Source organism: Cydia fagiglandana, chromosome 16, assembly GCF_963556715.1.
Source record: "Cydia fagiglandana chromosome 16, ilCydFagi1.1, whole genome shotgun sequence".
NCBI classification, from domain to species: domain Eukaryota; kingdom Metazoa; phylum Arthropoda; class Insecta; order Lepidoptera; family Tortricidae; genus Cydia; species Cydia fagiglandana.
This window is the reverse complement of record NC_085947.1, coordinates 7,019,817-7,030,478: the sequence shown is the minus strand read 5'-3', so window position 1 is coordinate 7,030,478 and position 10,662 is coordinate 7,019,817. Positions and strand designations below refer to the sequence as shown.

Here is a 10,662-nt window from a genome sequence, read left to right as displayed (position 1 = left end):
TATCTTAATACATGACAGTCTTAAATATACACACAATAATTATATTTAATTATAAAATATTAAAAAAATCCATGATTAGGAAATTGTAAGCTGCGATCAACACAACGAGTCCATTTTAAAATCTAGTGTCAAAACTTCAGTGTTTTGTCACTTATTTTATGAACAGTCATCGATCAGTTGATCAATTCTTAATTTAGGCTACATTAACTTAAAATTACTTCTTAATCTTAGCCCAAAAAAGTGGGGAGGAACTTTATCCTGCGGCCAGCCAAATTAGACAATCCTTGCTCGTATTGCTGGGCTTCGATATCCGTCAGCAGATCATTGCTCGGGTTATCGCCGCGTAATAGGGACCTCTTCGCCACCTTATGCTCGGGCGCTTGCGTGTCAACTTCTGTAGTGGTATCATCAGCGGCTACAACCAGCGGCACCAGTACAGGCACGGTATCGACTACTTCGATCACTTCCAGCAGGGCCACGTCAGGAGCGACCGTGGTTGTCTCGCCGTCGTCTGAGGGAACTGGGACTGCGGTGGTCACCGCCAGCACCAGCGAGAGAAGGACACACAACGAGGAAGCCATGATGTTGATGGGCTTCTAGAAACTTCTCTGCTCTATGGGAATTATCCCACGAAAATGCTCTTGGTATTGAGTCTTCCGACTGTGTTTTGTTTTTGACAGCCTAGTCGTCTGTGTTGCATTTTATACCAGTCGGGAGCTCAAATTGTGCTAAATGAATTATTGTCCAGAAAAGGAAGCATTGACGCATTGTGCTTCAGGTCTGATAATGACATTTGCAAATAAGTTCAATATCAGAATGGCCGTGAATGTGTTTTGTTGTGGTTTACTATGAAAAATGATGAGGAATGCTTTACATAGTGTATCACTTCAGTTGACTGAAATAACATTGCGTGATATTGTTGTCCTTCTATCTATACTAATGGTATCTTGCTTTTTAGAATTGCTTCTGAGTAAGTAGGTAGTTATTGTTAGAAATAATACTCATACTTATGTCCAAAGCAAGATATTTCCTAAACTGGAATAAGGACGACGTAATATAGAATTTCAAAAACTAATCCTAACCGGTACATCTGGCCTACTCTTATAATATAGGTAGCTAATAGCTAGGTATTAACACTTCAAACATTCGTAAAATGTCAGCGTGGTACCTAAAGGATAACCTGTGATATTAACATGAATCAATATTTGCAAAAGGCAGATATCCCACCAAAAACATTTTCATGTAAAATGTTGCCAAGACGAAACCAAAATGCTCGCACAGTCAAAAAGTTATCAGGACTTATGTAGAGCCAAGCTCCTAACTCTACAAGGCCTAACTTCACAAACTCTACACTTTAGTCAAAATATGTGGCTTGGCCGTTTCGTTACTACAAGAACTATTGTATAACAAAAAGTAATGAACAGTGAATACCTACTTCCCCTTGCGTCCATGTGAAGGTTAACACCGTAGGACTTGCTGCGGTTGTCGTGCATCTAAAGACCTACTGCCGTATTCGAACTTCAAGATATTCACAAGACACGACACGTACTAGATCCATTCTAGATACGTTATAGTTTAGATATCAACTAGTTCTCTTTTGCAGCGCAATTCGGGCAACCAATGTCACATTTACGTTAGATAGAGTTAGATGTCTATTAGATGTGAATTGGATCTCTAAGTCATATCCTGTGGAAATCGTTGAAGAGTATCTCCAGAATCGCGCAAATGTCAAATTTGACAGGTTAGATCTTAAACATATCGTTATTGTATCTTGGTGATGCCTAAAAGATATCTAATAGGTAGATGTCTATTTCAAAATCCGAATCGGGCTCTTAGTTTATGTTTTTAGGGTTCCGTACCCGATGTGTAAAAACGGGACCCTATTACTAAGACTCCTCTGTCCGTCTGTCTGTCTCTGTCACCAAGCTGTATTTCATGAACCGTGATAGCTAGCGTGATAACAGTTGAAATTTTCACAGATGATTATATATATTTTTGTTTCTGCTATAACAGGGGTCACCAATTATTTTCTACAAGGGTCCGATTTTTCAAAATATAATGACCACCGCGGTCCGTTTCTACTTGAGTTTATTAAATAAGTATTAAAATTATATAGCTCGGCGGTCCGGAACCGGACCACGGTCCGCCATTTGGTGACCCCTGCGCTATAACAACAAAAATAATAAAAACAGAATAAGATAAATATTTAAATTTAGCCCCACCCTCCGGTACCTTTAGTATGTTGTTTAATACACCATTTTCTACAACTATTTATGCCAAAATATGCTTATGTTATGACACATATTATTTCCTCCGTTATTCCTTCGTGGTGGCCTAATTACAAAGTTTCAATAGTGTTACTAGATTTAAAAAAACTGTACTCGAATTTCGCAGTTTTAGACAGGGTTTCTGCCAATATGCAGGCTGCATAACCCCTAGCTTCAAATAGTACCCTGCGCTCTCTTCTCTCGAGTCCGAACGCATTCCATTAGGAAGTGCTGTACATCCTCGACAGAGTCGCAAATATCGCAATGGGCGACTTTGCTTTCCTCACCAGATGAGCAAACATATTTAATGGAATGTGGCCGGACCGAAGCCTCTGAGCACGTATAATTTTCGTTTAAGTCAGCCATTTCTCTCCAGGGTTCCGAGGAGGTTCACATTGAATGTACTTAATGTAAGTATCTATGTAGGTTTATACCTTGGTACCTATAGAAACACTAGGTAATAGCTCATTTCTCCTAGCGGATATTGTGAATGCGGCATCACAATATGCCAATTTACATACCTAGTATTTTACAAATACCTAATCATATTGTGGACTTATCATTTTAAAGACGCGAGTTATAAGGAATTGTCATGAATCATTTAACCTTCCGTACAATGAGAGATTTAAGGGCAGCATTCTGTAGCTACATGAAAATGTAGCAACGATCACGTTTTATTTTTAATACTTATTTCAGCCAAATAAATACTTAGTGAATATCTGTGAAATGCGTAAGCACAGGCATCAAGTAACATAAACACACCTGAGTATTTGTTAAATTTAACAAATTACCAAAAACGGCCATTCAAGCCAGGTGCTAAATCCCATGTTGTCTTTTATTTTTACGAACTTCATCGGACCGATTTGGTACCTACCGCATTAGCATCTCTTGTGAAACGACGCAGGTGCTGCCCGAGATCACGCGCCAAACGGCTTCCACAAACAACGGTGCACATTATCTAGTGTACAGTTTCAATAAGAATAATGGCTTGTGTAAATCTCCGATTTACTTATAAGCCATAACGATGGGTAACGAGCATGTTATTTCCAAGTTTTAGACGGACAATATAGGATCTATCGGAAATGCGTTCAATGTTCTTTGCCGTCGCGTCGTTGGCGCTGCTGGCCGCCTGCGCCTGCGCCCCAGCCGAGCAGGATGTGATCCAACACGTCCCCCAAAAAGCAGAAGCAACACCATCAGCTACAGTAAATGGCGCTGCTCAGTCTGGTGCTGCGGTAGGAGGTGGATCTGAGCCCAAGAGCCCGGGCGCGAGGGTCCGCCGTGACATCGGCGGTCAGGAGAGCGACCTGCTACCTTCGGCCAACCAGATCGACGCCTCGCCCTTCGGAGAGACCTCTCAGCTGGTCGGCCGCGGCGGCATCAGGGTGCTCCCCGCGTACCTCGGCTAAACTACGACGACTCAAGCCATAATTAGGACACGGACATCGACACGATTTATGCCTTACGTAAACAGCAAGCCATTAATGTATACATGTAAGCCTTAAAACTTAGACCCTTTCAACCTATTTCAGTTTTTTTTTGTTTATAAATAATAAAAGAGTTAAGTTAAAAAACATTCGTTTGTTTCATTATTCTTCTCACTTTTTATGAATATTATCTGCTTTGACTTTACATTGGTCTAAAACAACAGTTGATAATACGATAATCCTAACTAGAATCAGGGTTGGGCAAAATACTGGCTTCCACGTATTTCAAATACAAATTACAAAATACATTTTTAAAAGTATTTGAAATACCAAATACAAACTACTTTGGTGACTGGTATTTGAAATACAAAATACAAATTACAGTGTTTAAAATAATGTATTTCAAATACAAAATACAAAATACTTTTAATTCTTTTTGTCTAATCGTTTAGTTTGTTTAACGAATATCCTTTCCTAAAAACGTATAGGGTCATTGCGCTTGTTTTCGTCCAGCTCTAGTTTTCATCCACTTGACGAAATTTGAATATAAACCTACATTGCTGCAAATAGTAAATTAAAAATGAAATATATTATTTGCCTATCTGTCAAGTGGTCGAAAACTAGAGCATTTTTTTTTTTATACCACATCGGTGGCAAACAAGCATACGGCCCGCCTGATGGTAAGCAGTCACCGTCATGGACGGAAACTACTGTAATGACTCTATCCCCTGGCTGTTGACGAAAAGTTCCGCGCAGAATAACTCGCGCATGGTACATATTTGCCCTCGTACAAGTTGTACATTATATTTTAAAAAAAAACGTTCCATTTTAGGATCATAGAATTTAATAAAATGTATTTTGTAGAAATGTATTTTGAAGCTTGAAGTATTTGAAATACAAAATACAAAATACATGTGAGTGCAGTATTTGAAATACCAAATACAAAATACTTTTCCAGGTAGTATTTGAAATACAAATACAAAATACTACAATGTATTTCAAATACGTATTTCAAATACATGTAATTGAAATACTGCCCAACCCTGACTAGAATAATACTAATTGATTTAAGTGAGTTACTCATGATTAACGACTAGTTTCTAATTATGAATATAAAACTGAATACCGCACACGTTCCATGGAAGTTCTAGTTACAGCTTGTTGAACGATGAGTGCAGTCAACAAAGAAATATTACTTTTATACACGTTTTTCTTAGTTTACATAAGTAATGCGCTTAATATACCTAGTAAATTACAATCGAATGATCAAGCTGTATGGATTTCTGACGATAGTCGACCAATTCGTAATATTAAAAGTGAAATCATTAACGAAGCCTTACAACCAAAGAGTGTTAAAGAAAACGAAATTTTTGAAACGGCTGAAAGTAGCAACGACTTTGTATATCGTCCTTTATTTGTGTATCGGCGGATCGAACACACCAAACGAAGAATCAATATGTATAATGCATTTGCCGGTTGAAATAACAAACAGATTTACGCACTAGGTCCTAGTTGTTAGGTGAGTACAATACATAAAACTTAATTGCCAATTACTTTAACGAAGGAAACTTTTAGATCATTTGGACTGTGAGAGCATTTATCGAAATTTGCCATAGGAGAAACAGCTGTGCAAAATGGGACTACTTAGGAATTGTGTTAAGATTTTGGTGGCTGTGGTAAGTGTCTAGTGTCTGAAGGTGTTTCACTATTTTATGGTAAAGTACGGCCGTTTAATAATAATTAAATTGTTTTAGATTACTGCCGCTTCTGCCGGAATATCTCCTGTACACGATCTTAAAGCTAAATTTAATTCAAAAGTTGCTGGAGAGTCGTTCCTGCTTAACTCCCCTTACAAAGCTCTAAAGCACTTGGATAATTCTATATTGAAAGCAACAAAAAATGTAACTCAAAACCCTCAAATGGAGGAAAAATTGTATCAGATTTCCAAAGATCTCGTCTCAGCTATTTTGTCAAAATTAGAAATTCAAGATATGATAACGAGAGTTACGAGGGAGGCTCTTGAAGCATCAGGAAAAAATAAGGGGATCACAGCCATTGAAACACGAAGGATATTGGATTATATATCACGAACGTTATCAGGAAATATACTTACTGTCACGAGAGCTTCAACGGAGCCGGAACTACATCGTTTAGTATATGGCTTGGCTCAAATTGCAGCAGAGGTTTCCATAGTATCAGCATTAAAAGATATAACCTACGCGAGCGCTTTATCGAAGAAGCAGTCTGTAGATTTATCATTACGTAAAAAGAGAGAAATTGAATCGGGAGCAGGAAATAAAATAGCTCTCCCAGTTCCAGTAACTAATTCTGTTCCGACGATTTATGATGCCATATTGAATAAATCTACTGATGTGGTCACACCATCTACACCACGTATGCATGACAATATAACAATACCTCTAACACCATTTTCCGTGTTACCTCAGGGCAACTCGTTACATATATTGAATTCTAAACCTACTTTAGCTATTGGTGTTAGAGGATTTTTAAATCAAACAGCATTGGATATTGAAAACAATGAACGTATTGGCAATAAAACAGCAGAACCAATACTAATGCAAAATTCCGTTAACGGGACTCACGAATTGGTAATAGATGCACCCAATTACGAAACACAGGACATTCTAGTAGATGACTGGCTTGACCCAAGGGACAATATTTACAAACCTGCACTAAACGCAGATGTTGTGGCAGAAATTAATTTAGATCAGCCTGAATATGAGGAAGAAACAAAAAATGAAAAGAGGGCTAAACAGAAGATGGAAAAACTTGAAGCGAAGGCTAAGAAAGCAATTCTGTATGCAGGTGATGTAGCGTATTTGACAGCAGCTAGCGTTGTGGCTATGCGAAGGGCTCTAACTGCGTCCATCGAGGTGCAAATGTCCGTAAGGTACGCTAAAAATGGTATGGCGAACCATCAAGAGCTAATGATGAATCTGGCTAAAACCGCGGCGCAGCAGGCTGGCAAGGAAGCTAAGAGCGCTAGTTCAAAATCGCTTGCATGTGAGAGAGTTATCAAGCTTGCATTGAAATACACTGCTCAGTCGCACGGGGCAAAGTTGAACCATGTTGCAAATCGGATAATAATGGATTCTCTATCATTAGCTACGCTAGCCAAGTCGATGGCGTACGTTTCGTCAGACATCGCTATCAATTCCTTGTATCAAGCGACGGATGTTAAACCCCCATCGTGAAATCTATGCGTTAAAGTTACCCAATAAATATTTACTTAATAGTGTCATTCTACTTTCTTTGTAATTTCTTGAGTCAAATTGGGTCCCACAAAATCTTGACCGAATGTCTAAAATCTAAAAACATTTTTTAACCAAATACAATACAAAAGATGTAGGTACTGCACCAAATGAAAAAGACAACAAAAAGACCTGTATGTTCATAATTATAAATTGTTAACTGAAATAATCTACTTAAACAACTTACGTTTAACTAGGTATACCTTAATATCTAATACCGGGTGTGCCTTGTAACACGAGAAAATAATTAAAAGATAGATTGTACTCCTCAAACGGTGACAATTTTGTTCAACAACTTTTAAAAATTATGAAGTATTTAGACTCCCTATTTTTCATACAAAATAAATATTATCTGCAATAGACGCCATCGCCACGCCATATCATTGTGATTGACGTTGCTTGTCACGCCTTAAACATAACAAAATTCGCAATACATTGCGTCTTAGAATAAACTTTAAAGTGTATTAAAAATCAAACCACAAGTTATTTTTAAAAGACGCTGATCAAATGTTGGTCAGTATGAGGTATACAGCCTACAGTTTAATTTTTTGCTCATATTACAGGCCACACCCCGTATAATCACTTTTAGACAGTTTAGTCTTTCAATAACTAATGAGCGCTTATGAATGACTATAAAGTTGTAGCGTCCTAAATGTAACGATATTTACAGATCTAAGGATCAATTAAAAAACGTATAAAGTTGATCACATTTAATGATATTTCATAACTGTTTTGAATTTATACATATAAGAGGTATTAAGAGGTATTAAATCACGTCGTATTTACGGCGAGGGGGGCGTTGTACCTTTACCAGTAGTAATGACTGTAGTATGTTCTGAAAACAAATAGATTTTATTTAAATACCTATGTAAAACAATCAAATATAAATCACTTACGCAAAAAACTCTATCTGTCTGTAAATAAAATATTCTGTTTAAATATTTCAATTAACAACATTGCAATTTCTTAAAGTTGGTCGGGTTATTAGGGTCCCCCGTTTCGTAGCAATATTATTATTTATTAAATATTATCTAATGTCTCGAATTAGAATACAAAAATATTACTACTACTTAAAAGGAAATAAATACGCATACTGGTCATAAATAAATACGCATACTGGTCATTTAAACGCAGAACCGAGAGAACCGGGAAGGGGTCTTCCGAGGGGCTACCGCAAAAACCGAAATTCGCAAATTGCGGGGATCTTTCTCCTTCACTCCAATGAAGGCGTAATTAGAGTGACAGATAAAAATTCCCGCAATTTATAGCCCAGTGCCGGTTCTATCGACACTATAAAATTTCAGAGCCGGGATTTCCCGGGAGCATGCCCTAATCCTACCGTTTCCTCAGCTCCAAATTAGTTAAGCTTCGTGCGTGAACTGTAGTAACACTATCTAGATTTTGTACGGACCTTGGTCTGTAATATCTGTAGGTAGGGTAGCTCCAATACGTCCTGTAGGTAGGGTAGCTCCAGTAAGATCTGTAAGACCTATAGTAAGGCCACCAGAAGGAAGCGTCTGTTTTCAGATCCGATTCATCAGGTTTAGGGCCGTTCTGTGAGCCAGGGATGTCTTCAGGGACTTCGGTAGGGACGGGCCCATTCTCTGAAGGCAAAGGGTCTTTTTCTGGGTTAACAGGGTTCCTTGCTGTGTACACAGGACCTTCATAAAAAGGCTGAGCTCTTTCGGGGTCGACTGGGTCTATCACCGGGTTGATAGGGCCCTCGGGTTCCAAAGGCCCTCTTTCTGGGTTGACTAAATCTTTCTCTGGGCTGATAGGGGTTGGTGTAAGTTCGACAGCAGTCTTGAAATCGTGTGGATAGGCGTTGCAAGCGCCTGCGATTAGTACGATAGCAAACAGTTTTCTGATCTGAAAACATAATATTAAACCTATTAAATTTATATTACTTTATTTTAAAAGAGTAATGTTAATGTACAGTCGGCAGAGAAAGTTGCGCCTCCTGCAACCAAACTTCTATCCACGGGGAGTAAATTATCTCTGCTGCTGACTGTACTTAAGAACAAATATGCAGTATTTTTTAAATTATTGTACCTAAGTATAAATTAACGAAATATTATTAATATTTAATATTATTATGTACTAATACGAAATAAAACTGACACACGAATATGAAAAAACTGGAAACAAGAACTTAAGTAATATTCCGGAGCGCGGATGTCACAATTAACACAAGCCTTTTATTTCAAGCTCTATTAAATACCAAATAAAATGTAATAGGTAAAATTTAATATTTCAAATAAGTAATAAAACGTTACTAGTAACAAAAGTTAAACCTACTGTGTATGGGGAATTTAAAATATAGTGTGAACTTTTTTAATCCAACATCCTAAGCCAAAAAGTTCACCTGATTAGCTTCACAATTTATAGGTATAGTAATACCTGATTTCAAATTGTGAATAATATAAACATACTAGATTTAATAATAATTTGTATTTCGCTTAGATCCCCACGTCACAGGCTAAGCCTATAGTTCGTTTTTTTTAGCATTAGAAAGAACTCCACAGAAGCAAGCGTGCAGTTCTTATCAGGCTCTTTAATTGTTAATAATTACTGAATTATCTAATATAACATGGTCAATACATATAATTTACTTGAAATTATTAGCGCTAAAAGTGCCGGATTTGGAACCACAGGCTTACTTCTGCGAAGTTCTTTCTAATGCTAAAAAAACGGACTATAGTGTGGGGATCACTGTACTTCACCTATGTATCATCCAAGCTATGAAATAAATATGTTTTGAATTTAAATACCAAAATAGGTACTCTAATCAGCGATATACAATTATTATTAAACATTGCCCTCCCTTTTCACCAAAATGGGCTCTCCATAGCAAAGCATAATATAATAGATAATGCTTTGTTCTACTTACCATTTTAGAAAAGCAAGCGTTGCTGCACAAGGTCTTACCAGCACTCTGACTGCCCCAGTCTTGCACATGTCCTTAAATATCAAGTGGTCCCCCATAACAACGTAAACAATGCTAGAAGAAAAAGAAGACCCAGAGGGCCTACCGCGACAAACGGAAATCGAAATTTGGTTATATGCCTCCCTATCTCTCTACCTTCGTGCGATAGAGAGGCAGAAAACGAAATTACGATATCGTTTTTGGCGGTAGGCCCTCAGGCCCCATCAGATGTTTATGTAAAAACCTGTTCCTGTGCAAAATGTGCATTAATTTTTCTGATCTGGGTCCTCGTAAATTAGAATAACGTATTAGGCGGCAGTGTATTTTATTACCCTGTTTGTGAGATCCTTATTGTTATTTTAATGCAAATGATGGCCTAGGTATGCTAAGGTAACCCAGTCAATGAACCCAGTCATCTGAAAAATGCATCAGCAGTTTTTAAGGAAAAATTCCACGGAGCACGGATTAGCTCTCAGGCTTGAATCAAAACATACCCATTAAAATCGTATTTTCCTACAATCAAAACATGCTTATAATTAGAGTCATCAATATTTTTAAAGTATAATTAAAGATCGACATTAGGTACCTACATGAAAAAGGGACGAACGAATCTCATCGAACCTTTTAATAAAGAAATATACAGAAAACTCTTTAACCATCCTTCGTCAAGGCATTTTTCATCACGTCATCGTCAAGTCCTTTTAAGTGGTAGGTATGTACATATACAAAATGACTACGTATATTTTGGCTGGTTTTTAAGGTAGTCCGTA

General features: G+C 37.6%; 2 protein-coding genes across 2 annotated transcripts; one reads left to right on the top strand and one right to left on the bottom strand.

The window, feature by feature from the left end:
- The first annotated feature begins 5,223 nt into the window (after positions 1-5,223).
- LOC134671816 (uncharacterized) lies at positions 5,224-6,952 on the top strand. The gene is made up of 2 exons (XM_063529642.1): positions 5,224-5,370; positions 5,449-6,952. The coding sequence occupies exons 1-2, from the start codon at positions 5,329-5,331 to the stop codon at positions 6,907-6,909; spliced, it is 1,503 nt and encodes a 500-aa protein (XP_063385712.1). The 5' UTR covers positions 5,224-5,328; the 3' UTR covers positions 6,910-6,952.
- An 805-nt stretch (positions 6,953-7,757) lies between these two features.
- LOC134672310 (uncharacterized) lies at positions 7,758-9,875 on the bottom strand. Its single transcript, XM_063530206.1, has 3 exons — positions 9,857-9,875; positions 8,378-8,835; positions 7,758-7,801 (listed from the first exon to the last, which is right to left on the bottom strand). Exons 1-3 carry the CDS (start codon positions 9,857-9,859, stop codon positions 7,774-7,776), a joined length of 489 nt encoding a protein of 162 aa, XP_063386276.1. The 5' UTR covers positions 9,860-9,875; the 3' UTR covers positions 7,758-7,773.
- Between the last annotated feature and the right edge of the window lie 787 nt (positions 9,876-10,662).

Bases quoted from the DNA above. Each gene is read 5' to 3' on its own strand.
- LOC134672310 (XM_063530206.1), bottom strand. The intron at 7,802-8,377 runs GTCCGTACAAAA...ATTTGTTTTCAG, and splicing joins TACAGATATTACAGACCAAG to AACATACTACAGTCATTACT.
- LOC134671816 (XM_063529642.1), top strand. From the start codon at position 5,329: ATGGGACTACTTAGGAATTGTGTTAAGATTTTGGTGGCTGTG. The intron at 5,371-5,448 runs GTAAGTGTCTAG...AAATTGTTTTAG, and splicing joins TTAAGATTTTGGTGGCTGTG to ATTACTGCCGCTTCTGCCGG.